General features: G+C 29.7%; 1 protein-coding gene across 9 annotated transcripts in view; it reads left to right on the forward strand.

Moving 5' to 3' along the window:
* Positions 1-20,406, forward strand: part of LOC123008686 (synaptotagmin-7) — a 131,346-nt gene extending 110,940 nt beyond the window's left edge. For all 9 annotated transcript variants that reach the window (XM_044404644.1, XM_044404639.1, XM_044404641.1 and 6 more), the window contains 5 exons: positions 3,722-3,862; positions 9,963-10,220; positions 15,119-15,287; positions 15,347-15,559; positions 19,325-20,406. In XM_044404644.1, coding sequence (XP_044260579.1) covers positions 3,722-3,862; positions 9,963-10,220; positions 15,119-15,287; positions 15,347-15,559; positions 19,325-19,425 — 882 coding nt within the window. In that variant the 3' untranslated portion in view covers positions 19,426-20,406. The remainder of the gene's footprint in view (positions 1-3,721; positions 3,863-9,962; positions 10,221-15,118; positions 15,288-15,346; positions 15,560-19,324) is intronic.
* Positions 20,407-22,039: the final 1,633 nt, after the last annotated feature.

Below are 22,039 nucleotides of genomic sequence, written 5' to 3' on the forward strand. Positions count from 1 at the left end.
GCGCACTGTGTCATTGCCCTAGACAACAAGAAAAATGTTTAAAAAAATATCTTTAAAAATTCCGAAGTTATGAGAGTTTAAATTTTGCACTATGACTCTATTTATTTCTGTTGGAAAAATAATTTTCCAAGTTGTTTTACCACAGGCTATTAGAAGAGGAAACAAAGAAGCTGTATCCTAAATTGTAACTCTGTTTAATGTTATTTGTGGATTTTATTGACAAAATTTTTGTACCTTTGTCTGATAATTATAAAAAACCATATACAAGATCATCAGTATCATTAAATAGACTTAAAAATGTCAAATGTCAAATTTTATGACAGATAGAATTTTTTAAACATTTTTTTCAATACTCTAGGGGACTACCCAATTACTCCTTTTCAAGGAAGTGCGCGATTTTTTGAACACCTGTATTTATGCGTGGTTTTGATGGAAACGACTTTTTTACTATTTATTCAGTTTCAGAATAACTTTTACACGCAGTTGCAAAATTTTGATCTATTATCATTTATCACGAAAGATTAAAAACGCAAGAAACCGGAAATTTTGGGTGGATGGATAGAAAACGTGAAACTGTAAGTTTGCGATTATTCACAAAAAGAAAAATTTTGTCTATCTAATGCGAAATATGGCAGCTTGTGAATGAAGAGAACCGGAATTCTGGACTTTACCGGTTACTAAAAATTTTAACTGAAATTGCTTTTTTGCTTTGAAATAATAAAGGGTTGGAGTCTTGACTTATACGCATAATCTTAGAGAATGATTGTTACTGCCAAACAACAACGAATATTAAAAAAAGTAAATGTTTTTTAGTTACTGAAATATTGCGCCATAAAATCACTATTAAACTTTTAAATTTTAAATAATACGAAGATTGTCATTATTTTTACCAAGCTGGGTAGGCATCGACTTCCCTAATTTCACATTCGATAGTGACAATGAAAAAAATTTGGTATGAACATCACACGACTTTCCTTATCCAACTTATTTGGAAAACATCCTTACGGTCTTGGAAATCCGAGTAGCAAACCTAACGTTTGCGTTAGTCTCACTTACCGGATTACACGCGAAATGATCATAGTTGCCGTGGGTTCGAGTCTGGTGTGCAATATTTTTAGAGTTTGGTACCCATTATTATTTTTATTTTATCACATTTTACTGTTTAATAAGGTATAATTCATAATTCTAGATAATTTTTATTCCCATGAATTTATTTATTGCACCTTCAACCGTATAATTTTGATTTTTGGCCGAACGGTGCGACCGATTTTTACCAATATTTCGTGCTACGTCCTCTTGCTACAAGTAACTTATATACCAAATTTCAAGTTTTTAGCTCTTATCGATTTCGAGATATGCTGTTTACAGGCAGACACACAACCCAATGGCCCAAACCAACTTTTTTAGTGTCTTGAATTCGTCCAGAAATGTAAAAATATAGGTAGGTCAAACTTCAGCCGATTACAATACTTTCCTTATAGGAAATGTCATGATCAATAATGTGTAAAATGCAAAATAAACTATTTAATTTTTATTTGTTTTTTTTCGACAATATTTTTTTTAATTTTTTCCAATTTTATCGCATTATCTACGAAAAGAAAATAAGTTTTGTTAACTTATTTTGCATTTTACTCATAATTTTTTTCATTGTCACTACGAAATGTCATATTAAGAAAGTTAATGTCTACCACTATACCAAACTTGATCAAAATTATGATAATATTACACAGGGTGTTAAAAAAAGATTGTAAAATATTTAAGGAGGTAATAGTAAGAATGGACCAAAATAAACAAAAAAGCCTTAATAAAGTAACGGTTTCGAATATTTCGAGTGTGAAAATTTTTAGAATTTCTACTAGAAACTTCTTTTTTTATTTGAGCAGATTGCAAATAAATGTTTCATAAAACGAATAATCTTTGATTTCTCCGAAACCGTTACTTTGCGGACTCATGTTTATTAAGATTTTTTTGTTTGTTTTGGTTCATATTATTATTACCTCCTGAAATATTTTCCAATCTTTTTTAACACCCTACAGGTATTATTTAAAAATTAAAGGTTGAATAGTGTTATTATCCCGCAATATCTTAGTAACTAGAACACTTTTTCTAGAATTTTTTCACTATTATGTTGTTATTGGACAGGAACTATTATTTTCTAAAGTTTATGCATATAAGTTGGCTCACCCTGTATAGAACATTAAGCTTATTACGTAATTTTTAGGCACGTGTACAGGTCAACAAATTACTTTGTTTCACTGTAATTAATCTACTTGATTAACAAATTAATTAACTGAATGAAACGAATTCTACGAGTTGATTACAAAAGTTGCACAGTTTTAATTTGTAAACTAGTAAATAGATTTGAACCACAATTCACACAGGCTTGTATTAATTAAAAACTGTGTTTCTTTAAATCAATAATTTTTCAAATTTATTAACACACAATAAAATCCCGTTTTTCTCCCCATCGATGTGGTCATGGTTGTTGGATGTATTCAACCCCGAGAGCGGAGGCTCGACTAAATCTCCCTCAACTTTTTTAATTAAAAACTTAACCGTGTCATAGACAACGTCCATTTTCGTCTCTGTGAAGATAAGTTTTTTGGGTGTGTTATTATTAAAACGTGATTTAAGCTAGGATTGGTCGGCGACATTGGAAACAATACCAAAGACAGATCAAAGAGACGAAAGTGGAACACTAACAGGACGCTGAAATTGCAAGCATACAGCCAGTAAACACAAAGAGACAGCTTGCGGCTGTTATCAATTAAAGCTTCACATTGACAATGATACTCGCTCTAAATATACACACGACGCGAGCTATACATTATGTAAAAGTCGGTGGTTGCTTATAGAGATAATTCCGAAGAAAGAAATTTCAAATAATACTTCCCTGGTTTTTCAGGATTTTCTGAAACTTTTTTTAACAGCAAACAAGCGAAAAATCTACAATCTGTACTTATTTTAAAAAAAATATCAAGTATTTAATTCAGGAAAAACACCAATTAGTTTTGTTTTGATATTCCCTTTCTTTTATTTACACTGAATCAAAATCTTTTATTTTCGATAACTATTTTGTCATCAGTGAAATTATTTGTGGATCGTTTTATTTATTTAATTATTAATTGACAGTAACATTTCAAACTATTTACTTAATCAAATGAGCAAAACCCGATTTATTTGACAATGAACTAATCTTATTTTTGCTAATTCCGGCTGCAAATCAATCAAATGCAAATATTTCGATTGGCTCAAAAGCCTGCCTTAATTAAGTTAAGTGGAGTTTTTAACAAACACGCCATTTTCTCATTACTCACTTTTGACAATTATTGTATATTTTTTTTGTAAAAAATGTTGTTAAACCAGTTTTTATTCTCCAAAGACTCGTAGAGTGTGTCTCAAAAGCCCACACGTCCTGTCCAATTTTAAATTATTTGATTTGAAACAATAAAAATTTGTGGTTTTTCGAGTTAGAGAAGCTTTTAATCCTTAATTAGAACCAGTTTCGGCGAATTTAAGCCGGAATCATCAGTTATAATTAAATTTGAAAGTTAAGACGAGGAATTTTCATATTCCGGCAAGTTTAAGCTCAATAGAGCTTTGATAGTATTTTATTCAAAAATATGATTCATGTGGAGATTTACCACCTAATAAACCGGAATTATCTCTCTAAACCTTTGACACGTCCCTTGGTCGAGCCCCCTAGTGATTTTTTTTTCAGATGGCATTCCTGCAAAACCGTTCTATATCTCTGGTGGACATGTACATCGACAATTCTGAACCTTCGGAAAACGTCGGTCAGATACATTTCTCTCTCGAGTACGACTTCCAGAATACGACTCTCATCCTGAGGATAATCCAGGTCGGTAGTGAAAAATTTTAATTGACAAAAGCACGTAATGAGTTTAAAACTATTAGGAGTTTCCCATCGAAACTTCTTAATTACGGACAACAGGTCGGCTAATTGGCAATTAGGACGAGACAACTAATTTGTGAAAAAAATTCTTGTGAAATTGAGTTTTCGATAGTAGCAAACTGTTGCGTTTCCGTTTTTGTGGTTACGACCACAGTAATATGCTCCTTGCGTGCTTGAAAAGCTTTTCAACAGATAATTCATCGATTTGTGAAACATAAAAACTTCTTTCATAAAAACTTCCGGGTCATTTGTAAACAAAAAGATGTACAGGGTGTGTCAGAACTAGCATCTCCTAAAAAAATGGCACGTTAGTTTACATACCAGGAACATGGAGAAAATTCTATCTATAAAAATTTCGGAATTATAAGGGTTTAAATTTTGTATTTTGTCTCTACTTATTTCTGTTGGAAATGTAATTTTACATGTCTTTTGCTGTAGGCTATTAATAGAGGAATTTAGACTCGAAAATGTTTTGTGGAAATTATACAGGGTGTTCCGTCTAAACCCCACATTAAAAATATTGGGAGTTGGAATAATCGTATTTATTTGAAAATTGGTTCATAGCCATAAACCATTAGTCCTCTTAAATGAAAATATTTTCAAGATGGCGACACTTCCGGTTATACCGGAAGTCGGTCTCAACTTTCTTATTTTAAATGGAAAGCTATATTTTTTACTGCGTTTTTGGATTAATCGGGTTATTTTAAGAGAGTTTTCATCAGCGTTTCCTATACCTAAATTTAGCCGTTTTTGAAATATTTGGAGTTTTTCAAAAATTTTTGGATCTGCACCTTCCATTTTAAAAATCGGTAACTCTGCCATTTTTTAAGATTTTGAATTCGTTTTTTTGGCGTTTGAAAGAGAAAGCTTAGATGCTTTTTCTGGTATTTTCAAATTTTGAAAAAAAATAACATATCTCAAAATTTTAAGGTTACTTTTGTAATAATTCAAATACCCATAACTAAATTTTTCCAAATGAAATATCCCAATTTTTATTTTACTAAATGGAAGAGAATTTAATTCTGCATCGATCTGTATTAACATTCCCTATACCTAAATTTAATATTTATTTAATTTACTTTTTAAAATCTATTACTAGCCACATTCGTTTTCGTATAGTTTGCTACGGAAATCAAAAATGACAAAATTGTTTCTCAATAAACGTCAACAGTGACTTATTATTTAGCAAATAGTGCCAAAATATGTAGAGTCAAAGCTACTCAAACTTAGATTTAATTAATTTATTTTGTATTTATGGAGAGTGTAACAAAATTATGATGTCGTTCATTAAACAAAAATAAATTTTTCTCACTTGTTAGTTTTAAATAATGATCGCATGGTAGAACCTATCAATAATAATTAAGTTTGCATAATTTTGATTCTTTATATTTTGGCACTATTTGGCAAATAATAAGTCACTGTTGACGTTTGTTTAGAGAAAATTTTGACATTTTTGATTTCCATAGCAAATTTTGTGAAAACAGGTGTGGCTAGTAATAAAGTTTATGTAGTCTTAAAAAAAAGTCCATAACTTGAAAATTATTAAATTTAGGTATAGGGAATGTTAATACATATCAATGCACAATTAAATTCTCTGCTATTTAGTAAAATAAAAATTGGGGTATTCCATTTGAAAAAAATATGTTATAAGTATTTGAATTATTACAAAAGTAACCTTAAAATTTTGGGATATGTTAATTTTTTTTCAAAATTTGAATTATTACAAAAGTAATCTTAAAATTTTGAGATATGTTATTTTTTTTCAAAATTTGAAAATACCAGAAAAAGGATCTAAGCTTTCTCTTTCAAACGCCAAAAAAACGAATTCAAAATCTTAAAAAATGGCAGAGTTACCGATTTTTAAAGTGGAAGGTGCAAATCCAAATTTTTTTGAAAAACTCCAAATATTTCAAAAACGGCTAAATTTAGGTATAGGGAAAGCTAATGAAAACTCCCTTAAAATAACCCGATTAATCCAAAAACGCAGTAAAAAATATACCTTTCCATTTAAAATAAGAAAGTTGACACCGACTTCCGGTATAAGCGGAAGTGCCGCCATTTTGAAAATATTTTCATTTAGGAGGACTTAACGCATTATGTCTATATACTAATTTTCAAACAAATATGATTATTCCAACTCCCAATACTTCTAAAGTGGGGTTTAGACGGAACGCCCATGCGAAGAGCTCACACTATTAAATTCGCAAATGTTTTCTGGAAATAATGGGAAACTCACACTATTAAATTCGCAAATGTTTTCTGGAAATAATGGGAAACTCACACTATCAAATTTGCAAATGTTTTGTGGAAATTATGGGAAGCTCGCGGCAAAGCCGTGCCTCTCCACGTAGAATTCACACTATCGAATTCGCAAATGTTTTGTTGAAATAATGGGGGGCTTGCGGCATAGCCGCTCGCCCCCATATAAATTTTACGTTATCGTTTTTTTTAACGTACTGGTTGATTTCAATTATTTTTGAAACCTAACATCCGATATAATTTTACAGAAATAAAAATCCTACTGCTTTGTTATGTAAGCAAAAGTAAACACTTTGTTTGCACTATTTGTAAATTATTTCTCTTTAGTTCTGTTTCTGGGACCGTCTGTGTAAAAAATTATAATAATAATTTATAAAATATTATTAAAGAAAACATATGAGGAGGCGAGTCTAGCTAATGCTACTTAACCTCTCAGAAACAAAACAAAGCATAAATTATGAAATAATATAAACCCAAAAAATAACAAAAACTAGAATAAATACAAAGAGAAAACACATAAAAAGAATAAACAGAAATAATATATTTTTTAAAGTAATATGAAAAGAAAAGTATGTTAACTTGACGTTTGATTTAGTGTCCTTGAAGGTTAAATGTATATTTGTTGTATTTCGTGGAATGAAAGAACGAATTAGATCAAGATATTGTTTTTTTTTATGGGGCGACGTTTCGACAACGGCCGTTGTCATTTTCAGGCATCAATTTGGGTGGATTTTATGTTATTATGATGAACGTGGGGGCCTATAAGTTATAATATAAAATATTACGTCACAATTTGAAAAAAAAACTTACTAATTGGATCATGCCACACCAGTTTTCATCAAAATAATAACATAAAAGCTACAATTACAATAAAATTCACATTAATAAAAATGTTACATGTCCATACGACACGAATAAACATTACGACAGTGAGGTTAACAAAATGTTTCTAAAATTATTATTATTTTGTTTCATTAGTAGTCCGGTAATGCGCGAAGTTTGAAATGGAGTGTAATAATGTATACAGAGTGTCCCAGCGAGTTGAAAAAGTCCATTAGTGACCTTGAAATGGTGAAATTTAAAAAAAAAAGTTGTATAGGACATTGATAGATACTAATCTAGTGCATCACCTAAAATTATTTTCAACCATACAGCATGTCCCAAAAATAAGTTACGACACAAACTTGTGTTTTTTTTAATGAAACACCGTATGTTTCTTTGCTTTTTTGGATGCAGCCTTTTAAAACATTGTTTTTATGCTAAACTTATATTAGTCGATCTTGCTTAGTTTTAGAAGTAAGACGAAAACATGCACTTTTACACAAAAACTAAGACAATTAGAACAATTTTTTTTACTTCCGCAAAAAAGAATGTACAGAACTTAAAGCTGTAGCAATTTTTAAGTGTTTTGCTTTTGTAAAGATTAATAAATTAAGAAGTTTGTTAAAAGGTAAATAACTTAAAAAAAATTGATGGAACACCCTATTGTTACAAATGTGCACTTTTTGGCTACTGAAAAAATAGTAATTATTTTTTTTTACTGTTTAACGTTAAATATCTTTTTAGTTATTGATGATAAACACCTAAAAGTAAATAATTTTAGATAGACAATTTAATAATCTTTTAAATGCAAACACAATAAATAGGGTGTTCCATTTAAATTTTTAAGTTATTGAACTTTTAACAAATGCCTTAATTTTTTTATCTTTGCAAATGCAACACACTAAAAAAATATTACAACCTTATAGCTTGTACCTTTTTCTTGGTGGTAGTAAAAAAAATATTTCTAGCTGCCTTAGTTTTTGTGTAATAAATTTTTAAAAACTGCATATTTTCGTCAAAAAATAACTAACGTCTTATGTCTAAAACTAAGCAAAATCGACCAATAAAAGTTTAGCTTCAAAACGTTGTCATAAAAATCTACATTCAAAAACTGGAGTAAAGTCATTTTGACTGATAGAAATTTGTCAAAAATAAAAATACGACTACTACGTTTAACTAATTAAAACGAAATATGTTAATATCCACGTTATCTATGAAACGTAATGTTGGTTGCTTCATTTACTGTATTTACGAAAAAAAATAACACAATTGTGAAAAAAACTTGTCGTTTATTCAGTGAGAAATATATCTATGACAATCTATGCGATAACACCTGTAGATAGTAATGAATTTCTCGCATAGTCAAGATAAATTGGAAACCATTAAAAAAAGTATAGGCAATAATGTGGACACAGATCGCTGCAGAATTTAATTCTCCTTCATTTAGTGAAGACAAAATTGAGACCTTTCATTAAGAAAAATTTTAAATTTTTAAATTTTATGAGTTTGTAAACTATTTTTTCAATTATGAATATAGAAGAAGAAAGATCTAATCTTTCTTCTTCATATCCCAAATACGATTTCAAAATAATTAAAAATGGCAGAGTTATCAATTTTTAAAAAGAAAGATGCAACTCCAAAAGTTTTCAAAAAAGTTTAAATATTTAGAAAACGATTAGACTTACGAGTAAGTATAGCAAAAGTTAATCAAACACTCTCAAATCACTTGAGTATTTCAAAAACGCAATAAAAAGCATAGCCTTCTATTTAAAATAACGAAGTTGATACCCACTTCCGGTATAAGCGGAATATCTTTTTAGTTATTGATTATAAACACCTAAAAATAAATAATTTTAGAAAGACAATTTAATAATCTTTTAAATGCAAAAACAATAAATAGGGTATTCTATTGAATTTTAATTTATTTTTTTGTCTTATTCTATTTAATTTAATTAAGTTATTGAAGTTTTAACAAACACCTTCATTTTTTTATTTTTGCAAATGCAACACACTAAAAAAATATTACAACCTTATAGCTTGTACCTTCTTCTTTGTGGTAGTAAAAAAATATTTCTAGCTACCTTTGTTTTTGTATAATAAATTTTTAAAAAGTGCTTGTTTTCGTCAAAAAAAACGTCTTATTTTTAAAACTAAGCAAAATTGACTAATAAAAGTTTACCGTAAAAACATTGTCATGAAAATCTACATTCAAAAACGCTAAGAAACATATGGTGTTTCATTTAAAAAACACAAGTTTGTATTGTAACTTATTTTTGAGACACGCTGTATAGTTCAAAATAATTTTAGGCGATGAATTAGATTAGTGTCTATCAATGTCATATGTATTTTTTTTAATTTTGCTATTTACTAATCGACATTTTCAACTCGCTGGGACCCCTGTATATTTTTTATAATAATATGAAAAGAAAAGTATGTTATCTTAATATTATTGAAGAAAAGATGTCTCTCAAAATAATATGAGATTTACAATAGTTTTATCCTTTCGAAAGGGTATTTTGGATAATTATGAAAAAAACATATACAAGACTATTGGTAACAATAAATAGACAAAAAAAGTTCAAATATCAAAATTTTTAAACATTTTCTCATGTTCCTGGTATCTAATCTTAGTTGAAATTTTTATCTGGAGCGCGAATTATGAAATTGCTTGTATATTTGCGATGTTTTAATTGGATCAGCTTTGAAAATTTGACAGTTTTTGTATTACTTCTCAGTTTCCGATTTTTTGAAATTATTTAAAGCGAGTACGACGCGACGAATTTCTATGGCGGGGCCATGTCAGAAAAAATTCGAAATTGCCTCATTTCTATGTGCATAATTCGCCCCAAACTGCTTTAAAAATGGCAAAGAGTTGTCGAAGGTCGTCCCTCGTAATCGATGATGGTTCGCTCCGTTGATCCACGTCGACTGTGATTTAATTTGATCGCGACCTTGTCCTTTGCAGGGCAAGGACTTACCCGCCAAGGATTTATCCGGGACTAGCGATCCTTACGTACGCGTGACGCTCCTCCCCGACAAGAAACACCGTTTAGAGACAAAGATCAAAAGACGCACACTCAACCCTCGATGGAACGAAACGTTCTATTTTGAGGGATTCCCAATCCAGAAGTTGCAATCGAGAGTGTTGCATTTGCACGTCTTCGATTACGATCGGTTTTCGAGGGATGATTCCATCGGGGAGGTGTTTCTGCCCCTTTGTCAGGTGAGTGGTGATTTTTTTGACTAAAATGTCTCGTCGGATTTACTGTCTGATTGTTTCAAACATCCCCTTCATTGTTTCGTCCGATGAACACACGAGGGAGTTTATAATAGAAATGTGACCTCGTTTCCAAGCTTGGTTACGTACGAAAAATATTGACAAAGTTTTGTTCACAATTGTTGATTTTGTTGTTTGAAAGTTTGCAACTTTATTGGGGGAAAATAAGGTGTTTTTTTAAGCGAAATGTCAAAATTTGAGCCCCAATTAGCGAAATGAAAGCATTATCTGATTGACAAGTTTAATAAAGTAGAATTGGTTTGGTAAATATACAATGCGATGGCATTTCCGATAATTTATTGATGTTTGTTTTCGACGATTTAATATTTTTCGAATTTTATCGAGGAACAAATTTCCTGAAAGCAATTTAAAAAACATTAAATGTATTGTGTGTGTGAGAATAGAGACATTAATCATTTCGAGTCGAAGGAAATTGTAACAAATTTAACTACTGGAGCAACGGAACGAAATGATGACAAAGTGTTGGCCTAGGAGAAAGAAAAAGTTTGTATGCAATTTATTGATTTATTTCTTTATTGATTAAAAAATAATATAAAAGAGCAAAAACTTTCTTTCAATCATTGACTATTCTCTAAGTTTTTGATTTTTGCTGCAAATTCAACACTATTTAAATTTTTATCGCGCCTTTACGCGTGAATCTGAATTTTTTATTTTGTGATCAATCCAATTATTCCAAAATTGTATTGAAATTCATGATAAAGTAAACACTTTTTACCGTAATTGTGTTTTTTCGATGAATATTTCAACTTTGGTATCTGTTTTTTTTTGTTTTTTGCCGTTTTTTAACTATTATTGCTTGTTTTGTGGCTTAATTAATTGGTTTTTCTCACATTTTTGTAGTAAATTTTTGCTAACCTGTGCTGAAACTATAAAACCTGAACGACTTTATTGGGTTTTGTATTCATTCATAATGAATTTTTCTTTCATAAAATGTATGTACATACTGTGTTTACTTTAGATTTAGTGATTTTTTTAATTAAAATTTGTTAATGTTTATTTACTTATAAATAAATATGGACTGCTATTAATCCAATGTTTTAGTGTAAAATATGTGTTGTCTAGCCCACGACTAATAAGAAACGTTTTTTAGACAAAAATTGGGACGATAAATTTTAAAATGTGCATTATTGCCACAACTACACACTAATAAGATAGTACGTAGTTGAATTTTTTGTGTTTTTAAAGCAAAAGATTTTTTTAAAAGACGCTTAAGGCTACTTTCATAATCAAATTAAAGGGACTTTAAAGTTAGTGTTGGTTTTGATTGTAAAATTTTTGTCAACAAGTCCGTAGGAATTAGCCCATTCTAAACAACATTTAATTGAAGCTCTTTTAGATTCGATTACGAAACTAGACTTTAAATATTTGTTTTTAGAGAGACCATTTAAAAGTCTTTTAGATGCAAAAATAAAATTAGAGTGTTTTATTTAAAGTTTTTAAGTAATTTAACTTTTAACAAACTTCTTAATTTTTTTATCTTTTTGATTGCTGTGAGCTAAAACAAATACACTCTTAAAGTTCGACCTTTCTTCTTTAAAGTTTTCCCAGGATTTATAGTCCTGGGATTTACAAAGAAAGTGTATTTTTGTTAAAAAAATACAAATACATATTTTACAACATGTTTTAACATAAGTTTTTCACTTATTTTTAACACACTGTATACATGAAAATAATTTCAGGCGATGCAGGTTGGTATTTTGGTAAAAAAATGTTTTTAAATTATTTAAAATGCAATAATGGATGTTTTTCACTTCTAGGTGTAAAAGTTCCCATTACTTAGTTTCTCTAAAGGTTGTGAAGTTTTTTTTCTCTCCTAGTAGTCAATAAGCATTTTCATTATTGACCAAGGGTAATAATGAATTAGAGATGGGTAAATACAGATATTGATGGGTACCACATTGATACAAATACAGGGTGTTCCATTTTAATTGTTATAAATTTAAACAGAATATTCAATGTAAACAAAAATTTCCTAGTTACGCAATACATTCTACTGCTGACGTAAGTATCATGGATAACTAGATCAGAAATTTAAAAAAATCACACTGTCAGAATCACCCCACCTCTAATTTTTCTGTCTTTGTCAAAAATATCAAAACAAATTGACCTATTTCATATTGAAATATAGTGCAGGTGGTAGGACAATTTTTAACCCTTTTTTCAGTTTCTATGCTATTTTAACAAATATTTCATAATTATGAAGTTAAAGAATTTTTTAGTAGATGCAGAAGTAAAAGAAATTACATAATTTCATTTAATAAAATAAATTAACAAAAATAATAATTGTGAATTACATGTCACGTAATCACATGCCCATTAGGCAGTGAGGTTATATTTTCACCGTTGTATTCCTGGGTAATAAATGTGCTAGTAATGAAAAACAATTATACCAGGTGAATAAAAAGTAAGGAACCAAGCGTTTTTTTCGTAAACTCAGCACTTTACGAAAAAAATAATTAGTGTAGCGAAAGTACAATTAAATTGTGACCATTTATCAAGAATTACATTTTTCGAAATTTCTTTTAGTTTTCGAGTTCTGGATTTTTTTTTTAATGGCAACCCACCATGGTATTTTTTTAATTAAAGATTATGATCTAAAAATGACCTCTAATTAAATAAAATTGTTTTTTAGCCATTACTTTTTTTGTAATTAATTATTAAAGTTGCGTTCCGAACTCATCACGAAGATTTTCCGAACTTAACCAAAGTGGTTGTTTCATGCATTTCATCATTTGAGAGCGCTGATTTCTATGCAGAAGAAAATGAGTTTTTCTTATTTGATTTTTTGATCCATGCGGAAACACCCCAAAGCACCTGCACAAAAAACCGGGCTCTCCAACGACCAAAGTCATGAAAAGACTCCCTCGTTCAAGTTCGGAAAATCTTCGTAATAGACGCAACTTCAACAATTTATTAAAAAAAAAAGTACTGACTAAAAACAATTCTGTTTAATTAGAGGTCATTTTTAGATCATAATCTTTAATTTAAAAAATTACCATGGTGGGTTGCCATTTAAAAAGTTTTTTTTCCAGAACTCGAAAACTAAAAGAAATTTCGAAAAATGTTATTCTTGATAAATGGTCACATTTTAATTGTACTTTACGCTACACTAATTATTTTTTTCGTAAAGTGCTTAGTTTACGAAAAAAACGCTTGGTTCCATACTTTTTATTCATCTGATATAAAAGACAGTAAAGAAGATTATTATAGCCTTTCATTTATTATTTCCCTCGATGCTACGCATCTCGGGCAATAAACAACTCGGCGGTGTAAAATCTCTTGTGATATAAACCCTATTACCAACTTTACCAACTCGCGGATCCTGTGTACAGGGTGCTGCATTTTGGATGTCCGAATAGGGAATCTCCGAAACTAAGAGGTTTAGCCAAAAACGAGTAGTAATACATTCTGGGGCTCATTTTTTGAGAAAATAATATTGGTTAAAACCGCATCCCCGCTATCGTCTTTTGTTTTCGACTTACAGACAAAAGTTGTTATAGAAGATAGGGATTTGAAATAAAGACATTATTCAGTCAACTTTTTTACGAGGAATTTAACAATGTAGTTAACAATTTTTTTCAGTTATTAATTTAGCCGTAATAAGATAAACTTGTATTTTTTTAAATGGAAATCATAGGCGGCTGTGGCAATTTTGAAAAGCTTATTTTTTTCTGATCTAAAAAATATATATTTGTAACAAAATATTTTTTTATAACTATACTTAAAAAGTGAAATACATATTTTGTGTGATAATAGTTGGCCATGGAAAAACTATTACACTCCAAAAGTGTAAATAATAATCAGTAATAGTTTTGTGAACTGTAAAATAGATGAAAAAATAGATAAAATTATAAAGATTTAAAAAATACGATACGGTAGAAGCATTGAACAAATATCCGAGCGCCTCAGAATAAAATTATTACATATTTTTAAAAAATCCAAAAATAGGAAAAACAAATGTGTCAACAGTCAACACAATTAGAAAAAACATTTTTTGGATGATCTAATGGAGGTAGGATAACGTTTCACATAGACCGAATTTGGGTATTTGAATAGCCATATCGTCATTTTTGTGTCATATAAAATTTATTTTATTGAGGAATTAAAGCGGCTTTTTTTACAACACTCTATGTATCACTAGAAGTTGCAATGGTAATGATAGCTTGTTTAAAAACAAAGAAATGTTATTAGTCGCCAATAAGTTGATTTACGAATGATTTCTCATCTTTTTCATTACTTAATACATAGAAAACTCTTTCATTAGTGACACTAGTTGAATATAATATAGTTTAAATCCTTTTAGTTGAAGATGCAAAATTTTTTCATGGCCAACTGCGAACAAAAATCAAAGATAACTTTTTGCTAAAAATGTATTATAATAATTTGTTACAAATATATATTCCCATTTAAAAAAATACAAGTTTATTTTATTACGGCTAAACAAACAACTAAAATTGTTAACTACATTATTAAATTCTACGTAAAAAAGTGCCTATATAATGTCTTTATTTCAAATCTGTGTGTTCTATAATAACGAAGATATGAATTTTTTTGGATTTCGCTAAAATGTCAATTTTTGTCTAAGTCGAAAACAAAAGACGATAGCGGGATGCGGTTTTAACCAATATTATTTTCTCAAAAAATGAGCCCCATAATGTATTACTCGTTTTTGGCTAAACCTTTTAGTTTCGGAGATTCCCTATTCGGACATCCAAAATGCAGCACCCTGTACAAATTAATTTATTTTTATGTTTTTTCATTATTATCACCTTTTTCGTCTCTTCGAATCAATTTTTTCTTATTGATATTTTTTTGTTTCCAAGGTGGATTTGAGCGAAAAGCCGTCGTTCTGGAAAGCGCTCAAACCCCCAGCAAAAGACAAATGTGGTGAACTTCTAACCTCTTTGTGTTACCATCCCAGCAACAGCATTCTCACATTGACATTGCTCAAAGCGAGGAATCTCAAAGCTAAAGATATCAATGGAAAATCTGGTTGGTATTTGAAACTCAGTAAAATTGAACAAAAAAAAATAATTTTTGTGTCGTTACAGATCCCTACGTTAAAGTGTGGCTGCAGTTTGGCGATAAACGCATCGAAAAACGCAAAACGGCCATCTACAAGTGTACTCTCAATCCTGTTTTCAACGACACGTTCTCGTTCAACGTGCCCTGGGAGAAGATCAGAGAGTGCTCGTTGGATGTCATGGTCATGGATTTCGATAATATCGGGAGGAACGAGCTCATCGGGAGGATCCTACTAGCAGGTAACACACAATGGCCCAAACCAACTTTTTTGTGTCTTGAAGCTATAATTCGCCCAGAAATGTAAAAATCTGGGTAGGCCGATTACAATGCTTTCCTTATAGGATAAGAAAAGTAAAAATCGAACTTGTAACTTCAGCTCCTCAAAACTCCAATACTCCTATTTTCGTAGCTAGGGGGGGGGGGGCAAGTAGGGTTTTATTTTAGGATCACATCATTAATTTTTTTTTAATTTCATTAAATGTGTTTCTTTTGTTTTTCTTACATTGAAATTTAGAACCTTTTAATAACATTATGTATAGTAAAATAATAAACTAAGAGCGGATCCAGTGGAGGGGGCCAGGGCCCACCCCAAACTTGCCACCGAAATTTTCATTTTTTTATTTTTAAATTTTAATTTAATTTTAATTTAATTTTAATTTAATTTAAAACCTTATGACCTAAAGTTTTTTTTTTAAATAAAACATTAGAATTATTTTTAAATTACACTTATTAATATCGAGAGATTAAAATAATTTGTAATCGAGTAATTTTTTTTCGAATAAAAAATATCTTTGATTGTACGCCAAAACTGCAAAGGAAAAACATTTTTTGCTTTACCCAAAACGAGCAAATTTGTAATTAAAACTTTATTATTCTAACTCACTAGAAAGAAAAATTAATTTTTCTCTTGAAGTCCGAAATCAAGAGAAAACTTAACTTTTCTTTCCACTGAATCAGAATAATGAAGTTTTAATTACAGATTTGCTCATTTCAGGTGAAGCAAAAAATGTTTTTCCTTCGCAGTTTTGTCGTAAAATCAAAGACAAAAATTTTTTTCTCTTGTAAATTCAATCCGGGGACATACTGTATATACCAAAGTACGAGTAAATGTTTCATCTTACACCTAATCATCATCATTCTAAAAACTTTTAGAAAGGCCCCCCTTCCCGAATTAATTTCTGGATCTGTCCCTGTAATAAACGTGTACTATACAAAACAGCAGAACTGTTCTAGCCCCTCTAAAAATTTTGGGCGCTCTACCAAAAAATTGTTTCTAGCATGTTTTCAATGGGTGTATAAACAAAAAACTTGATAAATTAATCGTCTTTAAAGCAATACAAATGACATAAAAAAATTTCTTTCCATGTCTTCTATACATTATGTTGGTACAACTTACAGGACTTCAGAACAATTACGCAAAAAAAAACGATTTCTTCTTCTCTATTTTTGCCGAATTTAATGTATATAATATTGAGGATATTTAAAAACTATATGTATAATTTTTCGTATAGTACAAAAGAAAAAAATAATAAATAACAGTAAAAAAATACAAAAGTGGTTCATGTATGGGTACAGTAAAAAGTGTAAAGAAAATAGTAGCTACATGTTCAAAGTTCCAAATGCTTCAAGTTGTTGAGTTTTGAGAAAAATACACTACTGTTACATTTTTTTTTTGAAAATTTGTATGAATCGAGTGCTGAATGCAGCTTGGGGGTATCAATTTTTAACTAATGATATGACTAAAATTAGGGTTAGCAAAAGGTCAAATGGCTTCAAAAATTAATTAGTATTGGTTCTTAATTTTTTTACAAATTTTTAAAAACATCAAAATTGTTAATTTTTTTTTAAATTTAATATGCAAAATTGTGAAAAAAACAGATTGATGGATCGACTTAAAAATCAAGACCTATTTGGGGTACATTAAGCTCTAAAAAAACTATAAATATTAGCCTACCCATCAGTAGTTGTGAATACGCGGTAGGTTTACTAAAACAACACAATCTTATTTTTTTCTCTTTTCTTTAAATTAATGTTGAGAGTGATTTTTTATTATCGTAAAATATCTCGTAGGAAATTTATTCCAGTTCTTGAAACTATTTTTCATTCTCTGTACGGTCATTGCTTCCTGAGATATCGATGATCAAAGACAAAAAGATCCTTTTTCATTAAAAGTCAAATATCTTGGCGACAAATTGACGTGAAGAGAACAAAAAAAGCAAATTGAAGCTTAATAAACAAGCTGTCCGGCCCATGCATAGATTTAACTAATAAAAATTACAAAAAAATTACAAAGTCGTAGCTTAGAAAAATTTTTTGACAAAAGATCTCAAGACTAAAAACTTGAAACTTCAAAATATATTTTTTTAATCTAGATACTACTATTTTTCATTGAGGTACAGTCTTTCAAAAATTACCAAAAAATGTAAGAAATTTTGTTTCTTTAATTTTTTAGACTAGTATTTAACAGTATATTAAAGAACGCGGTTTGTAAGGCAACGAATTCAGGTTTATGAAACGAGCTGCGAAGCACGAATTTTATAAAAAAAAAAGATGAGTTCCCACAAATTACTTATGAAACAAGTTTTTTATGCCATTTTTGTCTATTTTGCGCGTTCTAAAGTCAATTTTTAAAAATTTAGGAACTTCTGCTCTAATAAGGTTGTAGTTGGTAATAAATGTCACAAAATTTGAAAAATTCGATTTTCGAAGTGTCAGGTCTCGAATATTTTTCAACAATTTGTTGAATTAATAATGAATACTACAAATATTTGATGCACACCTCCTGAAATAAGAGAAATCGCTCAAAACGCCGTTGAAAATCACCATTACCAACGTCTAGAAAGTAAATTGTACTAGTCTATTTTAACACCCGAATTGGTGTTGAAATGGCTCATTAAAGCATTGTTTTGGTGTCGAAATGAGCTTTCTTTCAGGCGCAAAATATAAACAAAGTTTATGTAGAATGTTTTGTCGTTTTGTTATAGGTATTTGAAATAATAACAAATCATTTTTCAATGAGTTTTTTACTAAAGAAAGATTAGAACAAATACGAAATTCTAAATATTATTAAGAATTATTATTATTATTTTTACAAGGTGCACCGATGCACCCATGTAGTCCACGCCCGTGAAAACTTCAACAACTTACAAGGCGAAATTAATTTTAGATACGAAGCGTAGCTGAGCGCTGTAAAATGGTTCACACACAAGATTTATATCTTTTTGGTCAAAGACTTTTATAAAAAATCAGGATTTTTTTTTTTAGACTTCAATGACATGTCAATGACAAGAACACGTCAAGAAAAATCGTGATGGCTATGACGCACCACTAGATGGCGCTATTTCAATTAAAACTAAATAGTCATTCAGTATGTAATAAGTTATTAAATTAAATTAAAGAGTTGTGTAAAATGACATTTCAGTATATATAAAATGATAAACAGGATGTGTCAAAACTCGCACTCCTGATACAAATTTCAAGTAAGATAAGTTATCAGGAACATGGAAGAAATGTTTAAAAAATTCTCTCTGTCAAAAAATTTTGACATTTACTTTTGACATTTTGTTTATTTAATGATACTGATGATTTTGTGTAGGTTTTTTTATAATTATTTAGCAAAGGTACAAAGTTTTGCCAATTAAAAAAAAGCCACAAATAACATTTAAACAGAGTTACAATTTAGGATACAGCTTCCTTGTTTCCTCTTCTAATAGCCTGTAGCAAATAAACTTGGAAATAATTTTTCCAACAGAAATAAATAGAGTCAAAGTGCTAAATTTAAACTCTCATTACTTCCAATTTTTTATACATACAACTTTTTTAACATTTTTCTTTGGGGCGCGAGTTCTGGAGCATCCTGTATGTTATACATGTGTATAACATACGAGTGTATGTATACGAGTTTTTTGTGCGTAAATTCGACGTTTGCAGCAGGTCAAGAACCTAAAAAAAATTATAGTTGTGAAAATATTAATGTTTTTTTAATGGTTTTTTCATTGTTTTAGGCAAAAACGGCTCAGGAGCGTCCGAGACCAAGCACTGGCAAGACATGATAACGAAGCCTCGACAGACCATCGTCCAGTGGCACCGACTCAAACCGGAATAAGGGGGCAACAAAACGGCAAACCGATACAACCAACAAAAAATGTTTCGTTAAAACCATTCGTTGCATCGAATGACAATAAAATATCATCGGCGGCCATTTTGTTGTCACTTATTTCAAGCACAACCCGACTTGTTGTCGAAAAAAAAGTAAAAAAAAAAGCAAAGAAAAATTATTTTTAAGAGGGACAAACGACAAGTATTTTTTGTGATACCTTAAAATGTAGCGTTAATACTGTTGTACATGTGAATATTACTAGTCTAGGAGTTAAGTGTATGTCGTGTCGATTAGGTGGCGCCACCTGTTGGGGTCTGATCGATGCGACAAGCGCGCCAATTTCAAATCTTTTTCCGGTAAAAATGTGTTTACAAGTATAACGACACGCTTTACATAAGTGTATAGGAAATAAAATATTTTTAGAGACAAACAAACATCCGAGACAGGCCGTCATTTCTGTATGTGCTGCTTATAGTTTCGATATACTTGGATTTTCATATCGATCGTTGCTGTAGACAGCCGGTGTTTGGACTAAATTTCGATGTTTATCTGTTGTATAAAAAATGTCTAAATAAATCGTGGGGCGAGGGCCCCTGAAAATGGGTGATTGGAAAATTCATTAAAAAATCAACACTTAACTGTAGTGCCTGAATGAAACGTATCGTTATAACAGAGTATATATTATTATTTTTGTGTGCTCCCACCCTTGTAAAATAAATTCTTTTCGTCATGTAGGATAATTTGATGTTTTACGACCGACAGGGGATTTACCCGTTTATTGGCGCCAAATTATGTGACATTGCAAAACATTAAGTTTGATTTATATTTTATATAAAAATGTTGCTAATAACTGGATGTTTAATGTAAAACTTCAGTCAATGTTGTTAAACAACATGGTTTCATGTATGTAAATATATGTTAGAGCTTAGACGATTCAAGTACAGTGTAGAAAGTATTAATTAGACATTAATAAACGTATTTAATTTAGTTTGAAACTTTATTTATCCCCAAACTTCTTGTATATGCACCCAATTCAAAAAAAAATTAACGAAAACTTTTCATACTTAACACATTTTAAAAGCAAAGCAAAATCGGTTTTTTGTCTTATTTTTTGTAGCCGAAAGCGATTTTTTGTGCCTGTGGGCGATTTTTTTCACAATTTTTTGTTGCTTCGAAATTTTTTAAATATTTTTGATCATCTAATCTAAGCTACTGATTCTTAATAAAAGCCACAAGCAATTTTTTGTTCTATTTTTTGTTTGCGGAGCGATTTTTTGCTCTATTTTTTGTGAACATCAGCGATTTTTTGTTCTATTTTTTGTTGCTACAAAATTTTTAAAATATTTTCGATTATCTAATTCTAAACTCCTAATTATTAATAAATTTTTAACAAAGGCCACAAGCAATTTTTTGTGACCACTATTGATTATTTGTTCTATTTTTTGTTGTTAGAATATTTTTAAAATATTTTCGATCCAATCTAAGCTTCTGATTGTTAATAAATTTTTAGCAAAAACCCAAACAATTTTTTGTTCTATTTTTTTAGATGGAATTCGATTTTTTTGCTTTATTTTTTGTGACCACTATCGATTTTTTGTCCTATTTTTTGTTACAAAATTTTAAAAACATTTTTGTTTATTTAATCTAAGCTCCTAATTGTTAATAAATTTCTATCAAAGGCCACTAGCAATTTTTTGTTCTATTTTTTGTTTGGGGAGCAATTTTTTGCTCTAATTTTTGTGACCATCTGCGATTTTTTGTTCTATTTTTTGTTGCTACAAAATTTTTAAATTATTTTCGTTCATCCAATCTAAGCTCCTAATTGTTAATAAAATTTTAACAAAAGCCGCAAGCGATTTTTTATTCTATTTTTTGTTTGGGGAGCAATTTTTTGCTCTATTTTTTGTGACCACAATTGATTTTTTTGTTCAATTTTTTGTTGTTACAAAATTTTTAAAGTATTTTCGTTCATCCAATCTAAGCTCCTAATTGTTAATAAAATTTTAACAAAAGCCACAAACAATTTTTTGTTCTATTTTTTTAGATGGAAATCTATTTTTTGCTCTATTTTTTATGACCACCAGCGATTTTTTGTTCTGTTTTTTGCGCCTGTGTTAGATTTTTTGCTCAATTTTTTGTTGCTCCAATATTTTGAAATATTTTTGATCTTCTAATGTAAGCTCTTGATTTTTAACAAATTTCTAACAAGGCCTCAAGCAATTTTTTGTTCTATTTTTTGGAACGGAAGGCGTTTTTTGTGACCACCAGCAATTTTTGTTCCATTTTTTTTGTGATCGTAGGAATTTGTTCTTATTTTTTTGGTGATTTTTATTGGTTTTATGCTATATCTTTTGTAGGCAGGAATAATTTTAAATCTTCTCTTAAAAATTTCAAGTTATTACGTAGGCAACCAACTATACACCAAGCCTAATAGTTTAATCCAAATCCACTAGTGGCGCTGCGATCACAAGACAAAAAATTCAAATTCTCACAGTTTTCACTAGCAAATTGTCGCTTAATTATCCAGAATAAGAGGCAACAAAGTGATTTAAATTATTTATTTCTTTACATTCAATAAACATACCATAACATTAAATTTTTCAAAGACACCAATAACTCG

Source organism: Tribolium madens, unplaced genomic scaffold (assembly GCF_015345945.1).
Source record: "Tribolium madens isolate multiple individuals breed KSU strain unplaced genomic scaffold, Tmad_KSU_1.1 Scaffold_71;HRSCAF=194;Tcas5.2_LG6, whole genome shotgun sequence".
NCBI classification, from domain to species: Eukaryota; Metazoa; Arthropoda; class Insecta; order Coleoptera; family Tenebrionidae; genus Tribolium; species Tribolium madens.